Genomic DNA, 27,076 nt, shown 5'->3' on the forward strand with positions numbered 1-27,076 from the left:
TCAAAATTTGTCCCTGCCCTAATCATGCACTTTTCCTCCTCTCCATTTTGCTCAAATCCACCACTGCCTTTTTTCATTATAATGGACCATTATACCAGTACTTACTGGGCAACCATCTACTTCATAAACAACATCAAAAATCTGTCTTTGGCCTTCAGTCTTTCTTTTGTCTTCATTAATGTGTCTAGAAAAAGAGTTTGGGGAAATGCTGGTGAAAATGTGGGAAAAACATAAATGTGGAAAGCAGCAGGCCCCAAACTGGAGAAAGTATTTAAATTGAGAATGGAAAAATATTAAGTTCCCTGGCTGCTCTCCCTTTTCTGTTCTGAAATATGAGATTCAATGAACCTTCCATAGAACAGATAATTCAACATTCATTTGGGTGATTTCATTCACTGTTTATTTTTCAGCTTTCACTCCTTGGGAGTTATACAGAAAGGATTGAAAACATATCCTAGCACCTTAAGAAATGATCTCCTTCTCAAGACTAACTTGAAGCTTTTTATGAAGTAAGATACTCCTCATTACAAAACACACTACCGAAGGATAGAGATTAGGAGCTGTGAGTTTCCAGGAAAACAGAATCAGGTCCTTATCTTCAGCCTAATTCTAAGTTTTATTTGGACTGTAGTCAGCAGCTATTCACAAACATCACAGTGACAACCAGCTAGCTTTCTAAAAGGTAGGGAAGGAGTTATCAGTGCACAGAGCTTGCCGATGCCTTTCCATCTAGCTTATTACGCAATGCACTCAATGCACATTACTTCCAAGACAATTTATAAGGGTGTGCGCAAAATAGAAACAGAAATTTTTTTTAGTTTTGAAGCCATTGTGTATTGGACGTTCTGTCAGATCATTTCAGGCTGGGCACAGTTAAGCAGAAATAAAGCCTGGAACTCTTTGGTTGTTCTGTCTTTCAGTCAACGCAAAATCTGATAGGATCTTGGGGTGATTTTTCAAGGCAAATAGGCAAGGCCATTCCCCACAAATCTCCACTTGGCCTCTGTGCTGGCTCACCCATCTCCAATCTTCCCAGTCCCTCCCCCTTCTCCGCTCAGCCACCAATGCATCTGTTCCTTCCTGCAATGATCCCAGCTCAGCACATCCCACCAGCCTCCTCATCTTCTCCTCTCCTCCTTCCCGTGACTGCCAACGTCTGCACACATCATCACCAAGGCCATAGCTGTTTCCCACTATGACTCCTCCCTGCCCCACTTGACACTTCTGCCTTTTGTTCTCCCGTCCACATTCAAAACAAAATAGCCCCAACATTTTGTTGCAGGAACCAACCACTCAAAACCATATGTTCCACACAGAGAATGGTTTGTACGTTCCTAGTAAGTTGCTATATTAATTTTGAGACTAGCAGCAACTAGAGTCCTCACACTTACGTCATCACTTCCTTCAATGACTCAATGGCACTCTCTAGGGTTGCCTTGTCAGGGTTGTCTTCCGCGGTGTGCTTCTTAAGATCTGCAACAAGGAAAGATGGAAACAAAGCTACTGTGCATCACAGCCGTCAGCATGCTGCTCTAGAAGTAGACATTTCTGAGAGGCTGTCACCACAGAAATCTGTGTACTTGAATTAAAGGGTTTAGCCATTGCACTTAGGGTCCTGATGAGGCAGAAATCTTGCAAGCTCAGCTTTTTAACTATTTACTTTTAAGAGCATATTCCTATTTTCCTATGGGGAAGAAAATTTAAATATGTATCAGATACAATTTGATCTCAGTCCCAAAAGTGGGGAGGGGGGAGGACACCTTGAGAATTGGACTACAGCAAAAGCTGCTTCAAACCCTCATTTGGTACAACGCTTAAGAAGAGAACTTCAGTGAGTTGTTACCTCTAATATACGGCACAGGATTATTATAAGAAAAAAAACCAGGGGAAGGGGGGAGGTATTAATTAAATGGAATATGGAAAAAAATAGAGTGAAGACCACAAGACAACACAACAATGAGGATTAGTGTACAAATATAGGCTAAAAGTCCAGGGGACTTGAGGGGAAGAGAAGAAACAGACAAAGCAGGAGAACATTCACAGCATGCTCTTTCTAGAAAAAAATACCTATTTTTAAATGTACTTCTGAAAGTTGAGATGAACTGATTTTTACTATCATTTCTATTCTTTCACAGATTTTTAAAGTCAGTTTTAATGAGCAATTATGGGACTTCACATTAAGCACGTTCGTTTTATTACTAAGCCATCCTGTACTACTTTAAAAGTATATAATCTGATGCAGTTTAGGCTTAAATAATTATACCTGGTTTAAGCTACCAATGAATTGAAGTAACTTCCGTGTATCTTGATGACAGAGAACTTCAGGACCAGTGTACTAAAAGAGCATCTCAAGTGGCTATTAAGTTACATTCCATTATGCATCTTAATTAAAGCATAGTTCATAGACTTTACAATTAAATTAATGCTAAAAACAAATACTGATTAAAACAGATTACCTATTATTTGGGAACACAATAAACTTTATATCCCTGTCATCCATAAAAGACATTTTCCAGTTCATTTCTTGAAGGAGTTCATAGACCCAGTTGGACTTATCCAGTGAAAACAGCTAAAATTATACCCCATGATCTACAAATGCTAACTAATTGCTTAAACCACTAGACAAACCAGCTTATGAACATACCATTTAGAAGAAGGGCAACACTTGGCAGCCTCTGTACTGGCCGGATTAGGAGTTCCGCCAAACTCTGACGACCACACTCTGGCTTAGCTTGATTTATCTATTGCAAGAGAGGTTGTAGCATTATTTCTAGAAAGTAACAGATCTTTCTTTTTTAAAAAACTCTACAATGTCAGTGTTTCCACGCTTATATGTCACTGAGCTTTAAAAAAATGTAAGTTTGACATATTACATAGGTTGTTAATTGCCTATCTGGGAACCTTGCTAGAAGATATTTACTAAATTGCTACGTAAAAATGGTTAAATCAATAGTTTGAAAGCCATGTCTTTCTTCACTGCTAATTTTATTTCTCATTCCCCATTAATTATATTAGTAGTAGGGGCCCTCTTTTATTACTCTGACTACACGGTTACACTTTATTAAAACAAGAAAAACAGAATGCCTAAACAGCTCTCATCTCTCCAACGCTGGTAAAAACAAATAAAGCAGGCAGAAATAGATAGATAGATAGATAGATAGATAGATAGATAGATAGATAGATAGATAGATAGATAGATAGATAGATAGATTAAGCCAGTGGTCTGGACCAACAGTAAAAGAGCCCCTTTTGAGTCTATGCCAGTTCCATGGAAACAAGATGGGCAAATAGTGGTTATAGTCTAGCATGAGGCCAAGTATTAGAGCAAAGCTGGTCTGGACATACAAGGCTGATAAACTGAGGCTCCTTTTCAGCTTAATAGCAGCCGAGGTCATCTGTTTTCACCCCCTGCACTGTGCTCTGATGCATACATAGGAAGACATTTGCTTTACAGGATTTATTCTGCTGAGGTCTACTAAATTGAGTCATACCAAAATCAGAGGAAAGAGGAAAAACAAATGTAAAATGAAGGCTCAGGAGTGGAGTTAATTATCTACTGATGGCCAAGATCTCCTAAGGATAGCTTATGTTTACAAGTAGCAATTACATTAGTACAAATGAGGTTGTAAGCTCCTGATAAAATAAAATACTCTCTGCATCCCTGTTTTTTTTATAAGTGCAAGCAAGAAACTTTTGCCAACCTAGCTTCTGCCCTTGTAAAGCACATTGGGATCATCTGCTATTTATATTTTACACAGAAGTAAAATATATGCTGTTATTCCATCAACCTAGGTTGTCCCTATTCTGAATTTCAAAGCTGCAACTTTCCCCATTACGTTAACCAAGACAGTATTCTAGCATATTCGTGCTTCCACAGTGCTCAGGTCTTAATTGCTTATCTCAGTTTCAAAAATCACACCTTTCAGGAAGTAGATCCCCGCATTAGAACCAGGAAATAAATACTTGCCTTTAAGAAAGCATGAAACCTGGGCTTCTGCTTTTCACACTTGTTAATGGTTTCCTTGCTCATTTCAAAGAAGTTCACAAAAGGAGGATATGTTTTCAGCAAGTCTTTAGACTGAAAGAATCCCAAACTTTTATTTACAACATGCATCTAGTTGAAAAATTAAATAAAATTGGTGCTTCATAGCAAGCAGTTCCAACTTACTCTAAGTAATTGCTAAAGTAGCTCTATGCCACTGGTAAAGCTGACCTCTGTTGGTGTTAGTAGGGATAGCTGTTTATTAAACCTATTATAAAATATTTTGATCACTTGCCTGATAATTTTGGCTGTGGAAAACTACTAAAAGTGTAATGCTGATAAAGTCCTCCAACCTGAATAGTCTAGAGGGGGAGGCATCCTGTAGCCAAAAGATTGCTCCCCAGCAATGTTTTTGCAGCTTTTACAGCCCGTCTCAGGGGCATGACATGAAAATTCTTCAGTATGTTCTTGAGCTTAAAACAGGAAATATGCATTAAGCCCTGTACAGGTTTAACACACATATTTCCCTTCAAATTAACCTCCACCAACCCACCCCCAAATGGAAAAGCCCCACATCTCTTGCAGTCAGAACACCATACACTTCTTCAGTGCTTGGAAGCAATGCAATAAAACAGAAATTGGAATGGTGCTCTCAGCTAAAAAAGTGTCCCCCTTTCTGTTTTTACAGTGTCCTCAGACACTGCAGTTGTTCTTAAAGATTCTTTTACAGAAGAAAAATATTTCCAACATGTTTAATTTAGGTCTATTTTTGTCTTCTATCCACAACAAAACTAAGTTTAACGGGACAGCCATAGAAAGCTTGTATTCTGAGCAGCTATTTTACAGCGTCCCCATATACCCTTATAGAATCTAACAAAAACCATCCTTCGATTCATTCTATATGCAGCCAAATCCAAGTTCAGCTATAGCATCAACGTTGCTAAATGATAAATGTAGATTGCCAGACTTGAATAATCGAGCAACAATATAGGGAGAAACCCAGGAAAAATATCTGGATATTTCTTCCACGGACATTCCGGTATAAATAGCAGCAGCCTAGATTTGTGTTTAATGTAGCCACCTGCATGAAGCCTGTAGTGTTTAGGCTATAAGTGCCCTATATGCATTAGGGCTCTGTAACATGTTGACTTCAATTTCCAAAAAGTGCTCCAGAGCATGCAGTGGGGCAAACACAGCACCTGTCTGCAACACATTAAAGCAACTGCATCTTTTCTCCAGGATCATGTGGGAGATGCAGAAGACAGCTGTCTGATCAAGGGAAAAGGCATAGCTTCCTTAATGCACTGCAGACAGTGCTGTTGCACTCCTGCATATTTTGAGGCCTTTTCTGGAGTTCAAATCTAAAGAGCTGCCCAACCTTAATTTGCATTGAATGATTTGTATAACAAACACCTACACGTATTTGCAGAGCAAACCCATAAATGCTTATACTGGCCCAAGTAGAAATAAAAGCATGTATTTGTACTCTGTTCCTATCCATAATGCCTCTAGACTCAAATTATTCTATAGCCTACCCCTATGTAAGATCCCACATCCTTGCAGGTCAATAAAAATTCATTCTTTTTATTTAAACTTTTTATTTCAAAAGAAATCTCAGGACCTGCAGAACAGGCCACTGTCGTAAAAAATTAGTATTTCACACTACAACCCAGACCTTGCCTAAGAATTATTAACATACAGCTGCAACCATGCATCTGCTGTATATGGAGTTATTTAACTCTACTGAACACAAGTTCATGATTCAGTAAACCTAAGAGCATAGATAGGACTGTCCCCTGCCCAAATGCTGCCCAATAACACTAATACAAACAGTACAGCTACATTACGTTCTCCCAGTGCCTTCAGGACAAAAGGGTCCTTCACATGAACAAGAGGAAATACTAGAAGTGAAGGATCCACTTCAGATACAAAATATAGTAACAGCATCCATTCATAGTGCAAAAAACAAAACTTACATATTTAAGTATAATATCACCAATGCTTTGGCTTTCAGTCCAGTTTATCATAAGGTCTTCAAGGTCATCCTAAAACAACAAAGATGGCACTCTATCCATTTGCAATTACTCATAGCTCCAAAATGGCAAGTTAGTTTGGTGTCTGAACTTCTAAATGAATTTTCATTCAGTGTGATGCTTGGAAGCCAGGACAGGAGGAGGGGAGAGTAAGAAAAACTTTATTTTTAATACTTAATCAAGCTAATCTCAAGGAGCTCAGTCAGTAACGATGTCACTTAACAATAGCATTAGCAATACTGCAGAATGCTCCAACACAAAATTTAAGATTTAGAATCATCAGCTATCAATGTTCAAGTAAATTGTCAAAATATTAGAAAGTTATTTATACAAGACTCTGGGGTTGTCTGCTGGAGTGTTTAAGGTGTTGGAGTTGGGCTGGAGAATCTCAGGTTCAAGTAGACCATGGAAGTCATGGGTGACCTTGGGCCAGTCATGACCTCTCAGCCGAATGTATTTTACAGAACTGCTGGTGCGGGGAGAAAGGAGGAGATAAATTTAACAAATTATGATGACACCAGGCCCACTTCCAATTCTGCTTTCTTTTATTTACTGAGATTACTAAGGAATGTTAACATTCTTCCAGTGCAGCACAAGCAAGGAATTTGGGCAACAAATATTCACAAAGTAGACTGTTTTAAAAATGATACCACCTTTATCTTAATATGTACATCAAGGATATCTGGAATACTGCCAAATATAGTTTTGATTTCTTCTGGTGCAAGAATGGGGCCTCCAAGCTGTCCTTCCTTTTCCAAAGGGAGTTGAAAGACCTGAAGGAAAAAAAAGCAAATGTCAGCAATTTTATAAAAGATGTTAGTACTACCAAATTACATATGGACTAGGGCAGAATGAGTATATTTACACACATGCACTGATGTTTTGTGTATGCTTGTGAGTCAGACAAGACTTGATGAATCCTCTTTCATCCTTTCTGCCAATTTCCTTTTGTTCCTGTGAAAAATCTCTCTCTCTCTCAAGAATAGCATCTGCAAGATACTGTCCTCTAAATCATATGCTGGGCTTGTCCTTTAAAGCACCAATGTGGCTTCATCCCCTTCTAAAAATAAACCTCCAGAAAAAGCTGTTGTGAGACTCAAGACCCAACATGGGTTTTAAGATTTTATACATGAAACAGACAAGCCCAGCATAGGGGCACCTCAGGCTAAAACGTTCATGATGCTAGACAGACCCTACAAATCCATTTCAACTCAAACATGCCATGTGGTGGATGGATGCCAAGGAGACGTGGCTAATTGCTGCTGCTGCCGCCTAACATAGGCAAGATACTGAGAAAGCATTACCAGACAAATTAAAAATATAAATGAATAAATGACTATATCTGTGCCTTGAACAGAAACCAAAGGTGCTATTTTGTTAGTGAAGCAGCTCTGCTTTAGCAATTGCCTCAATTAACACGTATCTATGTTAGTGAATGAGACAGTCCTTCCTCCTACAAGCCCACCGTGCCCCCCCCTCCCCAACACAAATTCATTCCAGAGACTTAGAAGCTCCTCCAGAATAGCACAGAAGGTGGTCCTGGGCTCAAAGAGGGAAATAAGGAAATTGCCTTCCCTTTTGTCCATCACATCTAAGAGGAGACTCTTAGAATACACACAAGCGTATTTTCTGGGTAATACGTGAATCATCCCTAACTGGTTGCTGCAATATCCATCTTAACACAAGTCACTTAAAGCATCATTTTAAGAAGCGATGCAGTAAATGAAGCAACTTCCATTAACTTACCTGGATTATGGTTGTCAGGATATCTACATAGTTGCTTTCTGTCTGATAGAGCTCCTTTGCAACCTGCCACCTTGCGGATTGCTTTGAAGGAAAGGGAGTTGTGTTTTTGGATGGCTTTGCACAAGATTTGGGAGTTTCTGTGAAGGATGGAGAAATGGTATGACATATTTCTTTAAAGAAAGCGGGAAATTTACTACAGAAGCTGGGAAACAACTCTTCTTAAAATAGAAAGGCCCATTTAACATGAACTGGGACTGAATACAAGGCAGTTTTAATGGTTGCCCAAAACAAAGTTTTCTTAAAACAGAAAAAAATTGTCTGTGTTGGTCATTTCCAATATCATCAGTTGATTTGAAGTTATGCCCACTACTTCCGCTTCGTGAAATAACTGCTGACTATCACATCAGCATCATTAGGGAAAACAACTAGAGTACTCTGAACTTGTACAATCTGCTGTGAGAAGATTAATTTCTAGGAATTTTAGTTACACCATGAATTCGAAATAGCATCTAACTAATGCTTACTTGCTAGCAACACAAACATGTACTTGAGGCTGTCATTTGAATTTGATTCAAAATATTAGTCAGATCCAATTACCCAGCTATGATTGTCATCAGCAGGTGTTCCAGCATAAATAACTATTCCTGTACTTATAGCCTTTTTGCTGGTTGTTCCTCTCACTTCCTGCACTCCATACTAATGTTTGCGCATTTTAGAAAAGCTTATTTTTATACTGAATCTCTCCTGGGACAAAGCGGATTTGGTTTGCAAGTGGATTCTCCAAACTGATCAATGCTCATTCTGAAATTGTCCTTTTGGTGCCCGAGTTGCACTTAAGTTCTGCATTAAGTAAATAGCCCTTTCTATCTAAAAACTATCAGTCAACCCATCATCACCTTGTGAAGTTCTCAGCATGCTTATAGCTGGAGGATGTTCACACAAGACATCGTTCAAAACCAGAATGGAATGGAGCCTTACATGATTGTTTTTGCGTTCCATTGGCAAAAGAAAATATTTTTGGAGATTCATTTGAGATGTCCCATTAACAAGGCTTTCAGGTACATTACTGCTAGTTGCCTTGGCTGTTTGTTGTAGACTTTCTAATGAGCTTATACAACATTTACAAGAAACATTATCCAAAGAAATACAATTGGAGTATCTGCACGATCTCTTCCTCATCCGGCTAAGTCTAAGGACATGAGAGGTGCCTTTCTCTCTATCTTTCTCCATGTTCCTCAATTCTATCCTCTTCCCTGCATAGTTTGAGAAGGAAAAAGCCTGTTACTCATATTAGCAGAGCAATCCAGTGGTGTTTTATTTTCATGAGAAAAATTAAGACGTGCAAAGATAGTTTAGCTATACCTCCATTTGCCATGCTCGACTCCGGTGTATTGGAAATGTCAAGTAATGATCCCATGGAAAGGGAATGTTCGGCCGATGGCCGCTTCCGAGGTGGAAAGGGAGACATGTCCGTTTCCCTGGTCAGCTGAGCAAGGGTTTCTCTCAAACGCCGTCTCTTCCGGTTGCTGTTTGGCGTATTTAGAGAAAGTAGCGAGACCGAGGTCTTCAATTTGGGACTGTCTGGCTATAGTGAAATGCAGATGTCCAGATTAGTAATTTTTTCCTTTTACAATCCAGGTTCTGTACAGATGCCCATTTCTGCCATTCAAAGGAATTTTTTTTTCCTTGCAAGTTTAACCTGGGAAACAAATTGAGAGATCTCGGCTTGATTTTGCCAATTGTTCCCCCAATTCTCCATTTCCTTGCATAGCAGCATACCTTTTCAAATAAGTACATTGATTCACCAGCTCTGGCATCCATCTGTATGCTTCCCCAGAACCACTAGAGGGAGAAAAAGCATCTTCTGTCATTTATTCAGACTAGTGCAACTATCTATCATTCCGAAGTTAAGAATAGCAACTGAGCATGGCTTATGTTACAAAACCTCTCATTTTATTCTTAAATGTTTTTAAGAATCCAGGGTACTGTATTCAGACTGACCTCTTGCTTTACAACATAAAGGCTTGGAGAGGGGTCAAATGGAATATTTTTTACTGTGTTTTCTTCAACTATAAGATGAGTACACCGTTCATCACCAACAGACAAATGCTGTCCTCCTGCAGATGAAAAGTAACCAGTTGAGCTTGCCTGTCATTTTCTAACTTCTTTTGCTATCTACAATAGTGCTATGAACTGTCCACAAAAAGAAATAAAAAGCTAATGATGGTAAAGACAACATCATACTGTAGCAATGAAACTTCAAAGCAACAGTTTGTTCAATGCAAGAAAGGAAGCTACAAAATAAATGTAAATTTACAAATAAATGTGAATTTAGATCAAATGTATTGATCTAAATAAATGTAGATGGTGGTATTATGTGTCAAACAGTGACTAGCAATGGGAATTAGAAAACCTTTTCTTGAAGTTCCATGGCCAATAATATATTACACCGCCTCAGCCCTAGTGTTTCATTCTCCTTGTAGGTAATTTGAGAATAATGCTGACTCCTCTTACAGAACCATGAAAAGGTTGCTAAAATAGAGTACTAATAGAAATTTTGTGCCACTAATTCTTAAAACCAAGAGCATGGGTCACTTACATGCAGCTTCAAACTTTGGTTACAACATAGATGCAAGGATATTTCCCATTTTTATGTTCAGTGGGATTTTGGAAATAGATGCAAATTTACTTGTTCACTGTGAGAAACACTCAGCACTTAGATTTGTTTTGTAAATTTAGTCAGCCTTTCAAATGCACACCAGATATGTATGAATCCATAAACTGGAATATCCCTATTGTTACCAGACTTCTTATAGAAATCACCAACTGCTGCACTATAGTAGTATACATAAACATTAAGAATAAATAAAACTTAATAAACCCCCCATCATGAAATTAGTACAAAAAATTTCTACACAGATTGTGGTGTCAGTTACGATAGCAGATTCATATATCCAGCTAAGCCATATTATAGTATGGCTGTGGCTTAGCATGAGATATGAATTTAGCCATGATGATTTAACTCAACATGATGGCTAAAATAAAATATGGATTAGACTGAAGTATGAACCCAGCCATAACCTTTTCACATTTACCTTGCATTTCTGTCATTTCTTCCATGTTGTTTTTCTCTTCATCAGAGAATCCAAGAAAACTTAAAATGCAGTCCTGAAATGGTGGAACTTTAAATTCTTTCCTAAATTCTTCAGCAGCAGCACAAAAGTCACTAAAAAGAGGGATAGAACAGAGAGAAAGGAATGAATTTAAGGTAGTTGCATCAACATTTATTACCAATTATTCTGACATCTCTGCTTTCAAGCTAAAAAAATGCTATACAAGGCCTTGCTCCAGAAAAGATTATACATACATGTCATTTCTTCTCTCCCAAGATCTATAAATCCACTCAGCTTTCATGATTGGAGTGCCAAGACTCACAGCTACCTGGAAACCAAGACAAGGAAAGGCAACTTTCATTTTAAAGTGCTGTTAACCCTGGCATGAAGATACAGTTCCATATGTCTATTTCATCTATTTGTCCTTCATTTTAATGTTTGATAAAGCCTTTAAGATTTTAAACAAAAATAGAGAGGCAGGGGATTAAATGAGTCTGTGGTTTACTGATTCTTATTGAAATATAAAATTAAAAGTACACATTGGGAACAAATCTGAACTTTATAGACAAGCATTATAAATGCAATTCAGGTGTTCATATCTATAGGTTGAGCTGTTCAAAAGTAACATCAAATCCTAGCGTAGCTTTATGACAAACCTAAGTCTCTTCAACCTGCATTTGAATCTCAATTGCACATATAAACTATGTGAGCAGAAGATTTTGATTATGCTCCTAAATTGCATAAAGGCTTTATTTAGTTGCACACTAATGTGCTTTAGTTATGAAAACAATCAATTAATGCATATATTACAAGAAACATGCGTTAGAACAATTGCAACTTCTTCATTTAAGTTTTGGGTAGGACACATCTTTCACTCAGTATTTCACACCCACCAACTCTTGTATTTGAGGATGAGCCACGCTATTACTATGTAGCCTTGGATAAATTCAACATAGATCTTTTTTAAAGGAAACATAATTATTTGATAGGTTGTAAATGGAGAGCCAATTGCATAAAATAAATATTTGCTCATGAAAGACATTTACATAACAGCACACTGGGGACAGATATATTTTACTGAAAGAACAGTGCAAAAAAATAACAATACTAATCTCTATTTATGAGGCATCTCCTGTCCGTTGACAATACATATAGGCTGGCTTACTATATAACTTCTACATCAGGGCATTTGCCGCAGATGTTAGTTTTTTCTGAAGGACAGCAAAAGCTTGCCCTCGATGGATTACAAGTGATTGAATTAGCAAGTAACAGAAAAATTCCATTCAACTTCACAAACATGCTACAAAAGATTACCACACCATTTAGCAGTAAAAGATATGATTAGGCTTTAAAAGCCTCTTGCACTATTCAATGCAATGGTTATGACCACTTTTAACTGCACAAAATGTGTTTTTAGAAAGTATCAGAAGAGTTCTTCTAAAAAGAAACACCCTTTCCACTTCCCCACTATGGTACAGTTGATCAGAGGGGAAGAAGTCTAAACAAGGTTCCTCTCCCCCATGAAAGTAGGCAGCTATGTCAAACAAAATAGAGTATTGGATATGTATCCCAGCTGTATTCACAGATGAGTCTCAAAGATAAATGCCACTGCAGCATTTTAAGACTGCATCCATGGATCAAAAGTCTATTTCTGCATCCTCCTTGCTGCTTTCAAAATTAGAGCCTGATCTGAATACTCATTCACTGCTTTTAAAGCCTTGAATTACAGAAGTGTCATTTTTTTAAAAAAAGTTTTGTTTTTGTTTGTTGTTTAATTGCAACGAACCAAATCTTCTGGTATCTGCCAAAAAGAAAATCTACACAGAAACTCTTAATGGAAATGGGAAATTCACATACTCTGAATTTGTCTCCTTGTGTAGAGTTAGCCACCAGATGTGTAACTTTGGAACTGAAGTCTCGCCGAATAATCCCTCCCATATGATGAACCAAGGTCACCAGTTTAACCTAAAAGCAAAATTGGAGCACAGTTGAACTTATTGAACTAAAATTGCTGCTGGACAAACTAAGGATGTCATTTACACCACAAGGTAATTTCTCTTGCCAGTTTGCCCAGATAAACCTCAAGATTTCTGCTATAGAGTGTCTACAGTATTATGCATTTTTTTTTTTTAAAAAAAGCTAGGCACTTTGAATGTCATGCCTAATTTGCGTACATTGTATTTGGGTATCTATCTTCTAGAGGAAAATTTCAGCATAATATCCTTGTTGTACCCATTTTAGTTTCACAATAACTCTACAATACGGTTTGAATTCCTGTATCATTCGAAATCACGGTTTCTTTGGCAACAGTTTGTCGGCTAAATCACAAATTGGCTTGATTCATACAAACGATGCTTTACCAACTACATTTGCTGAGTGCACAAAATATATTAAAGCGAAAACCAAAACAAATCACATTTTTGTCTTTATGTGAAAAGTTAACCCTGCTATAATCTGCCAAGTGAATATCATCAATTGAATTTTAAAACTGAATGGAGATTAAAAGCCACATCTGCCTGGTGTAAGACCAACACAGTATTAACACTTAACAAATTACGTTTTTGTTCATTTCAAATGAATGTGTCAGATCTGATCAATCCAATGAAGGACTCAGAAGTTCTTTGTGTAAATTCTGAAGCTCTGCTGTAATATCAGATAGGGCCAAGCTTGAAGGTGATGTCCAAAGGTTAATATTGCAGCTGTTCACCACAGCAACTGTATTAATAAAAATGCACAGAAAGAAAACATTCCTACCAGCTCATCTTTCTTCCTGAATCCCGTGAAGCATAACACAAGATTCGCCATATTTGTGCAGTACAATGGACGACATGCAAAGGGTAGAGGCTGAAAGAAAGTTTGATGAACACAATTTCCAAAAAGATGCCAATGTTTTCATTTTTATTTATTAAACTTATTTTAAACAAAAATCACAATCAAATGCCTCTTTTAAATGGTGCAACTGCAGGGCCTTCTTAAGAAAAAGGGACTCTGAATTCAGGAGAGATAATAATACCAACACTAGCAACAATTCATTAAACTTGTATGCCACCTGATTCTCTTTGGATGCATTCCAAAGACGACTCCTGAGGTGGTTAATCCTAAGCTGCCCCGAGGCCATGGTATTCTCCTAAGTAGCCTGGACCCAAGCCACAAAGTATTTCAAGGATAAAGAGTACTTTGTATGTTGCAAGGAAAGAAATGGACAGCCAGTGCCAACTTGTCAGCACATGTACGATATGGCTTCAGTTTGCTCTTCCAGAGGATAAACTAGCTGCTGAGTTTGCATCAATTGACAGTTCCAGGCTAGACACAAGGACAGCCCCTTGTAAAGCTTCTTACAATAGTGAAGGGTAGAAGTTCGCAGCGTGCGCACCACCATTTTAAGGTCATTTTCTCCCAGGAAAAGACACCGTTGCTATTTCAACCAAAGCTGATAAAAATTGCTCCTGGCTGTAGCCTCAGTCTGGGAAACCAGAAGGAGCATCTGATCCAGAAGCATCAACAAGAGAATGGGACCCTCTTCAGAACAAGGGAGAGCTAGCCTTGTCTGGAATTGTGACTCCTGACAGTATACATCATCTTGCTTGGATTCATTTTCATTTTAATAACTCCCATCCAGACCATTACTGACATTAGCCAGGTGTTCAGGGTACCATGCCATTATCTGAAGATTTTACAGAGAAATACATTGGGTGTCATAAGGCAACTGACAGCAGCCAACTCCATACCCCTAATGATCTCTCCCAGCAGGTTCACTTAGATGCTAAAAAATACTGGAGAGAGAGTGAAGCCCTGAGGGATGCAATATAATAGCATGTCCTCAGAAGCCCATTGCTGCATAGGAAATGCTAGAAGAGAAGGTGTTTCGTATGGTATGAAGCATCTCAAAGAGGAATGTGGTTCTCACACACCCCAATAAGATGGATCATACTGACACTGCAGAGCAAGGGCCTCATTGCAGCAAATTACATTTGATTCACACAGCGCTAGTAGCAAAGTTCCTAAGTATTTCTCAAAGCTCATACTACTAAACGTTTGGAGACATTACTTTTCATAAATAAGAGTGTAGCTTTTTGAACAAATCGACATTGATGCCTATTGAGTATTTTGATTGCTTGCTAAAGTTCATTATGTTTCCATACCAGTAGTTCTAGTATAGTTTTGCTATTCCTGCTTATGCGTAAATTACTTTAAATATGCTTCTGATGAGAAAAGTAGTAAATTCAAATAAACACAAATGTTTTTAATTCAATGACAGGAGAAGCTATCAACCGCATTCAAAAGATATATAAAAGATATTTTAAAAGATAGCAATTTTCCATTTCGCTTCTATTTTTTTTCCTTACCTCGCCTTTTTTAGCACACTGAAATACCACCGGGGGCCCAAGGATCCTGCAGTCTGCCTTGTACAAGTTAGTAAAAATAGGATCTTCAAAGTCTGCTATTACAAAGACAGCCTCAACCTCCGGTGATTCAGAGTCATCATACGCTTTCATAGATTCCATCGTTATGTAGGGCACTTTAATCTCCTGCATTTTTTTCAATATAGATATATATTTATAAATAACACGTATGTGGGTTTTGAAAGTTGTTCCCCAAAATGAAAGATCTAAGTAGTGCTGAGCCCAGGGACAAATGCAGACATAGGACTGGTCTTTTTCCCAAACAGAAACAAGACGTATCTAATTTAATTCATTGGTACAAGACTCGTTAATTTTAACAGTCAGAGTTTCACAGAATCTGAAGCCAAAGCAGGCATGTGAGTAGTTTCAAAGCAGATTAGTGTTTCCATTCATCTGCTTCCACAGGGTACCATTCACTTCTACTGTGCGTTTCTTTTATCCTTCTACCAAACCTTGATAGTAGTGACTTCCCTCTACTCCAATCCCAAATAGTGCAACATGCTGCATGCAGACGGAGATACCATTTTTTCCCACGTACCATATGGATAATACTTTTTATTATTTTTTCTTCTGGTTCACCAGAAATAGTTTTCTGTATCTTTATAAATGGAACTTCCATTGTCTTAACGGTCTGTAGAACAGGAGAACTTCAGTATGAGAATGACACAGTAAATAAGAGTTTCAGGTACAATGAGATTTCACTACTATCAACAAACAAATTCACAAACCTCTAAGGCTCTTAGGAGTTCTTCGCATCTTGCAGCTTCCTGAACTAAAATCACCCTGGTTTCAATTGGGGGCATTTCCTCTGTTGGGAAAGGAAAGAATCATCAGCCTACAAAGAACTTCAAGGGATAAAGCAATTTATCATCCCTCTTAAAAAGAAAGGAAAATGAAGAACCCCAAAAACAGGTGATTCATTTACTACATACATCCCAGAAACAAAATCCCTTTATCCCAAGTTTCCTGAAAAGCAAATTTGTTCCCCAAGGGGGCAAAGCCCAGAGCACTCAGAAACAGAATTCTTGCAGGCTACTTTTTAACCAACTGAGTGCAGATTTCAACAGGTCTAGTTGTTAATGTGAGCAATCAGAAGAGCCATCACCACTCCACATAGACAGTATTGGGTTATATGAGCCATTGATCACATTCATGTAAACAGCATTATGTAATGCAAGGATGCTTTACATTTCCAATGAATTAAGGAAACAACCCATGAAAAAGCAAGAACAAGAAATCGGTTTTCAGTCACAATAACCCAATAATTATTTTACCAAAAAGCCTATATATTTAAAAGAACTGTAGTAGCCATGCTCAATAATTAGGTATTGTACTCAGGATTTAACGCACTCAGTAAGTTGAGATCAGTATCTTCAGGAACAAGCAACAGTGTGAGCAAATGTTTTCAGGTTGGTCTTACCAGTTTATATCCTCATCTGTAATATACTTACATCTACAGTATATAGCTTGCAAGATTCTGGGGTAATGCAGATCACCAAACTACAAGTTTAAAGTGACCGTCTTGGTTATCATCCTAGTGCTCACACTGGTATCTTTAGTTATATTTATTTATTTTATTTAGAAAATTGATATAGCTGCTTATTTTAAATAAATAGCTGGGCAGCAAACAATCCATACACAAACAATGTAAAAATCTCCATAACCAAATAAAATAATCCAGTGCAGGGAAAAAAAATAACAAGATATTACATAATAATTCCATAGAAACACATGTATGTTGGGCTCCCCTAACATCCTGGCCTAATGCTTAGGGGGGAAGCTAGGTTTTAACTATCTACCAGAAGGCCAAGAGGGTTGGGGCCATCCAGACCTCAGGGAGGGGCTGTTTCATAGGCAGGGACTGTGACAGGGAATCACTTCTCCTGGGTTCCACAAGATGACACTGTATGGTGGAGAGGACCTGGAGCATGCCACCCTGTTGGGTCTGGTGGAACAGGCAGAAATCCATAAAGATAGACAGTTCCATGGCTCCGTGCTATGTAGGGCTTTAAAGGTGATAACCAGCACCTTGAATTGCACCAGGAAACCTGGAAGGATACTGGAAGCCAATGCAGCTCATGCTGCAGTGATGTTGCACAAGCAAACTTTGGAGCACCCAAGACTGCATGTCCCACTGCATTGTGCATCAGTTGAAGTTTCCAAGTGTTCTTCAAGGGTAGTCCCACGAAGAACACATTGCAGTATAATCCAGATGAGAAATGGTGAAGGAGTCAGTGACAGTGAGCTGAGCTTCCCAGTCTAGAAACAAGTGCAACTGGTGCACAAGACAAATCCATGATATAAGCCTGCCTTATATCGAAGTTCAGTTCCAGAAACCCACTGGTTGCCCACTCCTGCCCAATGCTTTGCAGGTTAGGTTCACACACTGAAGTAAACCTAGTTATTTTATTGTAAACCGCCCAGAATCCCCTGATGGGAGGAGATGGGTGGGGACAAATTTAATAAATAAATGAACCATAGTGCTTGGTTGCTACCATGAGATGACCTACAGAACTTTTCACCCTAATCCTTTTGTTCATGAAGGGATTACCAGAGCTCGTCCACGCTCAGCCAAATAATTTGCATTTGGAACAAACAAGCTAGTGTTGTGCCAGAAATGTGCAGTGTTATTTCTGGGGAGTTGCAGAGACCTTTGCAAAGAGCTACTAATCACCCACAGCGCAAGACCAAGATCTACACAGTTAAATGCACTGCATCATCTACTTCTGAAGATGAAGGGTTATGCTTAACCCCACTTTTTGGGAGGTCATCTGGCACAAGTACTCCAAGAAAAGACTTAGTGTTCCTCTTGACACCCTTCAAACATTTCAGTTCTACCTGTAAAACTCAGCTCCCCAAAAAAACCAGCTAAGGAGAGCAGAGCAGCAAGTTGTTCAAAACAGCAACAGTTGGTGCTGACCCCCCTCCAAGACCTGGTCCCAAGGTAGGTCTTTCCAGAAGGTAGAGTTGGTCTTTTCACTGCAGTGGTTGCCCAACGTGCTGGACATCTTCGTCAGTACCACTGAGAAAGCCTTCTGATGAACCAGTTTTAAGGGAGCATTCCAGCCAGGGTTCCAGGGATGGATAGGCTGCTTGGGAGTACCACTTCTCTTGTTGGCCTCAACTGCCAGCTTTGGATAGCACCAGAGTCAGAAAGTTCTGTATTCCTTTCTTAAGCTATTCTTGGTGCAAAGCCTCAGCAGTATACTGTATCTCATCTGCCAGTTGTTCAATGTGGGTCCTCCAATCCTCTCCTGAACTGTTGAGATTGTTCCAAGAAGGGCTGAGACTTGTAAAATGTATTTAATGTTTTGCATTAAATTTATTGGAATCTTTCTAGATCTCACCACCGTGTCCCACCTTTACCTGGGGAATAGCTGGCCCCAAGCGAGAAGGACTCCTTGTTAGTGAAGTATTTTGCGGAACACCCAGTCACAGATCACCCTGCCATCTCCCCCCCACCTCTTCATCTGAACTGAAAAAAACTTGTTGGTTATGCGCACTTTCAGTAACGTATCGATGATTTAATATCTAACACTGCAATACATACGATAGTAATGACTCATATAATGGCATTGCCTTTCTATTGCAGTTTATTATTTTTACTGAAGTAGTTAGCACCTTAAAATTACATTCTGATGCCAAAAAGAAAAATAGAAACATTTCAGTTCAATAAATAAACGCAACATATAAGCCTGGGGGAAGACAAACTACGTTATGCTTTTATTGTTATCATGCCTAGGTACTTTGGTTATTATTATAAATAAATTACACAAAAGCATGCATTTGAATGCTACCATCCCAAACACTAAACACAGAAAGAACTAGTCCAAAAGTACAGCAATGGGGAAATAAAACACTAATACAAGAACCTACCATTACCTCCACCATCAGAAGCAGTTTGGGTGCATACATTCTCCTTGGAATTTTCTATAATTTTCGAGTCAAGAACAGAAGAATCTGCCAAAACACTTGTCCCTGTATCAGACATGCATGTAGTGTTCTCAGCCATGGTCAAAATGGCATCTCCCTTCTACAGCTGCAAGAGAAACGTCCAATACAAAAATATGACAATAAGCAGGGTAATTTATTTAACATTAGCCACACTGTAATTTTGAGGATTCTCACATTTCATTACTAAGGTTTTCTATTCACATACCATGCCACATACCCCTTTTCCCCCTATTCTTACATCACTACTGCTGCTGACTGCTGTTTCCACTCAAGTTCTCCATTACAATATGGAGACTCCAACAGGATTCCTAATATATGCGGAATCTTTCACCTGAACAGCTACTTATTAAATAATGGGAAAGATGTGATTACAGGTAATGCTTAAATGTGATTGGGAAGACATGTATCTTCATAACTTACAGTTACTGCCACTGAGATTGTAGTGCTGCCAAAAGGATGTACATGCCCCAGAATTAGCTGAAGGAAATTAAATGGCCCCCTGGTATTAATCATCCATAGAACTGACAGAATATCCCAGAAATAAAGAAAGGATGACAGTGATACACTGTCTAACGGCAATCACTTGCCGACTCCATGGAAGAGTATAATCAGGTTTATTTACACAAAATAAAAAAGGTTTTCAAATATTCTGCAGAATACATACATACAACTCATATCCTTTAAGTATTAAGTAGACCACTGGTGAAGGGACACGGAGTTTACAAGACTGAAATTAGCCTACTACTATTATTATGAAGCTACAGCTACAAATGTTTCATTTGTTTAAAAAAATTAGATTTAGAGCCATCATTTCATCTCAGAATGAAGTATTTTCATCATAATGTAAAAAGGCAAATTCAGTGCAAATTTTAAGTAGAGCTGTGGATATACAATGTTTTGTAAACACAAAGCCAGCCTTATATTTAAAATTGGTCTGTCCAATACAAAAGAAACAAGTACGAAACTGGTCCAACGGATGATAAGTTCCCATTAAAATATTTCTTGCTCTATTATGTTAAAGTAGAATACAAAAAAGTTTGTTCTTCAAATTACCCAAAGCCTTAACAAAGGTTTGATAAATGAAACAAAACCCCAGGAATTGTACCTATAGGAGCCAGTTCAATCATTATATTTATTTATTAACTTTTTATCCTTTTATTTTTTGTCAACTCAAGGCAACAACTCAACACAGATTAGAGCCCTACATGGAGAAAGAGATGCCAGATGTTCAAGCTGGCTTGAGAAATGGCTGAGGAACATGAGACATTATTGCTCATGCACACTGGATAATTGAGAAAGCCAAAGAATGCCAAAAATAAGTCAATATGTGCTTCACTGATTATAGAAAGGCCTTTGATTGCATTGATCACATCAAGCTGTGGAAAGTGCTCAGAAAAATAGAAATCCCAGAACATCTCATTGTTCTTATGAGAAACTTATATACAAATCAGGAAGCTACAATACATCAGAACATGGAGAAATAAACTGTCTCCAGGTTGGCAAAGGAGTACAAGGCTGTATACTCTATCCTTATTTATTCAACCTATATGCTGAATATATATTAAGGGAAGCTGGATTGGAAGAAGATGAGCACGGTTTTAAAATTGGAGGAAGAAACATCAATAACCTGTGCTATGCTGATGACGCTGCCCTGATAGCTGAAAATGCAAAGGATCTGCAAGCCTTAGTACTAAAAGTCATAGATCACAGTGAAAAAATGGGACTAAAATTAAATATAAAGAAGACCAAACTAATGACAACAGGTAGAACAACCATCCTTAGAACTGATGGTGAAGATATTGAAGTGGTGAATAGCTTCTGCCTTTTAGGATTAACAGCACAGGAACAAGCAGTCAAGAAATATGTCGCAGACTAGTACTCAGCAGAGCAGCCACAAAGGCTTGTAAGATATTGAAATCCATGATGTATCTATACCTACAAAGATCAGAATTGTGCACCATTGGGAGACTTGAAAGAACAGGTTAGAGATAGATTGTCATGGAGAAAATCTATTTATGTGGTTGCTAGGAGTTGAAAATGACTTGATGGCACATAATCATCAATCAATCAATTCCTAAATAATTTATTTCTCATTACCAAATGTGTGGCTAAACAGAATCTAACCACTACCATCAGATCTCCTGTTGGTAAGATATCCTGACTGGTGATTGCCAGGATGCATGTGAACTGTGATTTAATGCAATAAAATAATTTGGCTGGCAAGACTATTCGACACACCTCATTTACAGGTACAGCCAACACCTTTTAAGTATGAAGTACAGGTAGTCCACACTTAACAACAGTAATTGGGACTGGAATTTCCATCACTAAGCAATTTGTACATAAAGCGTGACATGACGTGACTGAGCCGCTTAATGATGAAAAATCCAGCACATCTGTTTGCTGTTGTTAAGCGAATCACTGTGGGTCATTAAGCAAAGACACCATGTGGTTGCCATTTGCAATCTCCTGCTGACTTCCCCATCAACTTTGCTTGTAGGAAGCCAGCACAGCAGGCCACAAATAGCAATCACATGACTATGGGATGCTGCAACATCGTAACTACAAGCCAGGCACCAAGCACCTGGATCATAATCATGTGATCGTGGGGACACCGCAACCAATGTAAGTACACGGAAATGTCAGATAGTCCCCGGGTTAAGAACGCCCAGTAGTAATTTATTGCATGCAAATGCTGCCCGACTCACAGTGATTCTAGACAGTTTACAGATTGTTAAAAGCATTTAATAACAAGGGAACAAAAAAGAATGAAGATGGCAGAAGTGACAAAACCAGAGGGAAACAAAGAAAAAAAGAGGGTTTCAGTTATCCTTGGCAAAGGCCTCTGCAATTTGATTTAATGACTGTTAGATTTATCATCCACCTTTATTCTGTACAACTCAAGACAGCTACTCAACCCTCTTCCTGTTTTCCCTACAACAACAACCCTGTGAGGTAGGTTGGGCTGAACTGAGAAGTGGCCCAAAGTCACCCAAGTGGCTTTCATGCCTAGGGAAGGACCAGAACTCACAGCCTCCTGGTTTCCAGCCTGGTGGCTTAACCACTACACCAAACTGGCTCTCTACATCAAATTTGTTTTTGTGTGTGTATAATTTTATGCATATAAATAAATATGTTTATAAATATAGATATCCCTGATCTTATGGAATATTCTCCCCACATAAGTATGTACTCCCACCTTGCTGGAAATCCAAAAACAGGTTAAAGCTGTTTCATTTCAACATACTTGTAGTAGACCTACCAAACTGACTATGGGCACCTGTCTTGGTTTTTATTTGCAGATTATCTTTACTTTTTGTGATTACTTTTTAGGTCTTGACATGATTCTGATTTATTATTGTGGTTTTGGTTTTCTTTTGGTTGATGTTATATGCATCTTATATGCATGTTATATGCTCCCCCCCCCCAGTTCTTTGGAATTGGAGGGGGATTATAATTGCTATCAAATAAATAAATAACCTCCTGTGTTGGGCAGGCAGTGGGGAGAGATAGGTTAAAGTCCATCCTCAGCTTGGGAGTTCACTGGGTGACTTGGGGCCAGTCACTCTTTCTGAGGCAAAACTACCTCACAGGGTAGTAGTAATGGGGAAAGTAGGGAATAGTATCTATAATTAAGTAACTAATGAGATAACGGAAACAAGGTAGGTGAAGATGAGATTAAGGCTAACCACAAAGGTACCCTCCTCTCACACACGGGAACCCCAACCTACGACACTCCGGATGGGGTAGATTTGAGCCCCCATCTAACCAGGCTGGCAAAGCGGATTTAATAACCTAAGCAGGTGCACCCAAGCGAGGGACGGAGGGCAATTTCCCCATTAACCGAGCCTATCTCAGCAGCCTTCTGGCTTCCAGGTGAACCCGGTCTGGCCCTTCCAGAATATCCCACGACCCTGCTGGCTGGGGATTATGGGAGTAGTAGTCCCCCCACACCCTCCTTTGGCAGCCTCTTGGCGGGAGGACATGCAGATCGGAGCGTGGGTCTACGAGAAGGGCCTCTAATTCTCCCCGCCACACCCGCATCGCGTCCTCCCTCCTGGCTGAGCCGTTTCCCCGCCCGACGCTCACCCACCTCCCGCCGCCTCACCGTTCAGGGCACAATCGCGGGCCGAGCCGCAGCAACCATCCAAGAGCCACCCGCGACACCAGCACCTCCCAATTCAAAAAACGAGCGTCCGCTCTCTGCCGGTTCCCCATTGGCTGTCTCGGGAGGGGCGGGCAAAAGCGCGGCTCGGCTCTGGAATGCCGGGCTCCTATTGGCGGACGATTCCAGAAGGGAGTTTTAGCTCTCCTTACCTTTACTTGAAAAGCCTTTAGAGAACGGGCGTGTTTGATTGGGCGGCAGCCCTGGCTTGCTATTGGTCGAGATGAATCTCCTCTATCCCACAACGAAGAGGGGGATCTTTACAGCTGACACCCCGCTGTTTCCCGCTTCCTGCGGGGCTGAGCTCACCTGAGATTGGTTGGAAGATATGAGGAAGGGCCTTACCTTCCAACGGCTGTTAAAGCGGTTGAAGGCAGAAAAACCCGGATTTGCCGTTCAAGTGCTGTTAGATTTGGTCTCTCCTTTAATAATAAAAAAAGTTCCAGAGCTTGCACGCGGCTCTCCGCGCAAGGATTTCTGGGAATTGTAGTTTTGGAAATCTTAGACTCTTACTGGGACGAAGATTCTCAGATTTCTTTGGAGAAGAAATAGACTGAGACTAAATACCTTTTGCTTTTGGCGAATAACGGATGGACCTAGCCCGGTTCCCTGCGTCCATACTGGCGAGCCGGCTTATTATAAGCCGTGAAACGAAATATAAATATCGTAATATATTAATTTAATTTAAGGCAAAACTTTATGGTACACTAAGGGATTTAGCCTGATCCCCAAATAGATGTTGTTGTTTATTTGTTTCGTCGCTTCCCACTCTTCGTGACTTCATGGACCAGCCCACACCAGAGCTTCCTGTCGGTCGTCAACACCCCCAGCTCCCCCAGGGACGAGTCCGTCACCTCTAGAATATCATCCATCCATCTTGCCCTTGGTCGGCCCTTCTTCCTTTTGCCCTCCACTCTCCCTAGCATCAGCATCTTCTCCAGGGTGTCCTGTCTTCTCATTATGTGGCCAAAGTATTTCAGTTTTGCCTTTAATATCATTCCCTCAAGTGAGCAGTCTGGCTTTATTTCCTGGAGTATGAACTGGTTTGATCTTCTTGCAGTCCAAGGCACTCTCAGAATTTTCCTCCCAACACCACAGTTCAAAAGCATCAATCTTCCTTCTCTCAGCCTTCCTTATGGTCCAGCTCTCGCAGCCATATGTTACTACGGGGAACACCATTGCTTTAACTATGTGGACTTTTGTTGTCAGTGTGATGTCTCTGCTCTTAACTATTTTATCGAGATTTGTCATTGCTCTTCTCCCAAGGATTAAGCGTCTTCTGATTTCCTGACTGCAGTCAGCATCTGCAGTAATCTTCGCACCTAGAAATGCAAAGTCTTTCACTGCTTCTACATTTTCGCCCTCTGTTTGCCAGTTATCAATCAGGCTGGTTGCCATAATCTTGGTTTTTTTTAGGTTTAGCTGCAAGTCAGCTTTTGCACTTTCTTCTTTCACCTTCATCATAAGGCTCCTCAGTTCCTCTTCGCTTTCAGCCATCAAAGTGGTATCATCTGCATATCTGAGATTGTTAATGTTTCTTCCAGCAGTTTTAACTCCAGCCTTGGATTCCTCAAGCCCAGCATGTTGCATGATGTGTTCTGCGTACAAGTTGAATAGGTAGGGTGAGAGTATACAGCCCTGCCGTACTCCTTTCCCGATCTTAAACCAGTCCGTTGTTCTGTGGTCTGTTCTTACCGTTGCTACTTGATTGTTACACAGATTCTTCAGGAGGCATACAAGATGACTTGGTATCCCCATACCACTAAGAACTTGCCACAATTTGTTATGGTCCGCACAGTCAAAGGCTTTAGAATAGTCAATAAAACAGAAATAGATGTTTTTCTGAAACTCCCTGGCCATTTCCATTATCCAGCGGATATTGGCAATTTGGTCCCTAGTTCCTCTGCCTTTTCTAAACCGAGCTTGTGCATCTGGCAATTCTCGCTCCATGAATTGCTGAAGTCTCCCTTGCAGGATCTTGAGCATTACCTTACTGGCATGTGAAATGAGTGCCACTGTTCGATAGTTTGAACATTCTTTAGTGTTTCCCTTTTTTGGAATGGGGATATAAGTTGATTTTTTCCAATCTGATGGCCATTCCTGTGTTTTCCAAATTTGCTGGCATATAGCATGCATTACCTTGAGAGCATCATCTTGCAAGATTTTGAACAGTTCAGCTGGGATGCCGTAGTCTCCTGTTGCCTTGTGTAATGGTTGCCTATTCTAAAATACCATCAGACTCATGAGTGTGAATTCAAAGATATCTGATTTATTAAAGAATAGTATACAGGATCACAGAGAAAGCTGAGAATGATGAAAACGCGCCAAATTCAAACTAAAAACCCTCGGTGCAAATGAAATCCCTCCCCCCGGAGAATCTTCCCAAGTTCTCAATCCCAGGTGCTCCTAACGGTTTCGGATGGTCTGCGGGAAAAGGCCTTGAACAGATAACATAACCCAAACATATTCCATTGTACTGATTTCACATACAGAGCTTGGTACAAGGTCTCACAGAAGCTCCCTCCCAAACAGAAACGCGCGTCAGCACCATGGCATGTGAAACATTACGGTGTATAAACTACATTGAATCAGTGAACATGACACCTTGTTATTAGCAATGCTTCTTAAGGCCCATTCAACCTCACTCTTCAGGATGTCCGGCTCTAGCTCACTGACCACACTGTCAAAGCTATCCCCGATATTGTTATCCTTCCTATACAGGTCTTCCGTATATTCTTGCCACCTTTTCCTGATCTCTTCTTCTTCTGTTAGGTCCTTGCCATCTTTGTTTTTGATCATACCCATTTTTGCCTGGAATTTACCTCCAATGTTTCTAATTTTCTGGAAGAGGTCTCTTGTCCTTCCTATTCTATTGTCTTCTTCCACTTCCATGCATTGCTTGTTTAAAAATAATTCCTTATCTCTTCTGGCTAACCTCTGGAATTTTGCATTTAATTGGGCATATTTCCCCCTATCACTGTTGCCTTTTGTTTTCCTTCTTTCTTGGGCTACTTCTAGTGTCTCAGCAGACAGCCATTTTGCCTTCTTGGTTTTCTCTTTCTTTGGGATGTATTTTGTTGCCGCCTCCTGAACAATGTTGCGAACTTCTGTCCATAGTTCTTCCGGGACCCTATCTACTAAGTCCAGTCCCTTAAATCGATTCTTCACCTCCACTGCATATTCCTTAGGAATATTAGTGAGCTCATATCTAGCTGATCTGTGGGTCTTCCCTAATCTCTTTAGTCTGATCCTAAATTGTGCAAGAAGAAGTTCACGATCGGAACTACTGTCAGCTCCAGGTCTTGTTTTTACCAACTGTATAGACATCCGCCACCTTTGGCTGCAAAGGATGTAGTCAATCTGATTTCGGTGTTGTCCATCTGGTGAAATCCATGTATAAAGCCATTTCTTAGGTTGTTGGAAGAGAGTGTTTGTGATGCAGAGTGAGTTGTCTTGGCAAAATTCTATCAGCCTATGTCCTGCTTCATTTTGTTCTTCCAGGCCATGCTTACCTGTAATTCCAGGTGTCATTTGACTGCCCACCTTAGCATTCCAGTCTCCCATGATGAAAATAACATCTCTTTTAGGTGTGTTGTCCAGTAGGTGCTGCAGATCCTCATAGAACTGATCTACTTCAGCTTCTTCAGCATTTGTGGTTGGGGCGTATATTTGGATCACTG

The 27,076-nt window shown here is 39.7% G+C and overlaps 1 protein-coding gene across 3 annotated transcripts in view; it reads right to left on the reverse strand.

The window, feature by feature from the left end:
• ECT2 (epithelial cell transforming 2) overlaps positions 1-19,311 on the reverse strand; it is a 37,493-nt gene extending 18,182 nt beyond the window's left edge. For 2 of the 3 annotated variants that reach the window (XM_063306437.1, XM_063306436.1), the window contains exons 1-18: positions 19,160-19,311; positions 16,006-16,085; positions 15,816-15,908; positions 15,221-15,403; positions 13,629-13,718; positions 12,732-12,839; positions 11,129-11,202; positions 10,857-10,987; positions 9,763-9,878; positions 9,541-9,603; positions 9,124-9,346; positions 7,762-7,898; positions 6,669-6,788; positions 5,959-6,027; positions 3,968-4,078; positions 2,645-2,741; positions 1,392-1,473; positions 106-184 (exon numbers count right to left, since the gene is read on the reverse strand). In XM_063306437.1, coding sequence (XP_063162507.1) covers positions 106-184; positions 1,392-1,473; positions 2,645-2,741; positions 3,968-4,078; positions 5,959-6,027; positions 6,669-6,788; positions 7,762-7,898; positions 9,124-9,346; positions 9,541-9,603; positions 9,763-9,878; positions 10,857-10,987; positions 11,129-11,202; positions 12,732-12,839; positions 13,629-13,718; positions 15,221-15,403; positions 15,816-15,908; positions 16,006-16,085; positions 19,160-19,289 — 1,986 coding nt within the window. In that variant the 5' untranslated portion in view covers positions 19,290-19,311. The remainder of the gene's footprint in view (positions 1-105; positions 185-1,391; positions 1,474-2,644; positions 2,742-3,967; positions 4,079-5,958; positions 6,028-6,668; positions 6,789-7,761; positions 7,899-9,123; positions 9,347-9,540; positions 9,604-9,762; positions 9,879-10,856; positions 10,988-11,128; positions 11,203-12,731; positions 12,840-13,628; positions 13,719-15,220; positions 15,404-15,815; positions 15,909-16,005; positions 16,086-19,159) is intronic. The other variant, XM_063306438.1, reaches the window with a different exon arrangement.
• Between the last annotated feature and the right edge of the window lie 7,765 nt (positions 19,312-27,076).

Source organism: Candoia aspera, chromosome 6 (genome assembly GCF_035149785.1).
Source record: "Candoia aspera isolate rCanAsp1 chromosome 6, rCanAsp1.hap2, whole genome shotgun sequence".
Classification (NCBI taxonomy): Eukaryota; Metazoa; Chordata; class Lepidosauria; order Squamata; family Boidae; genus Candoia; species Candoia aspera.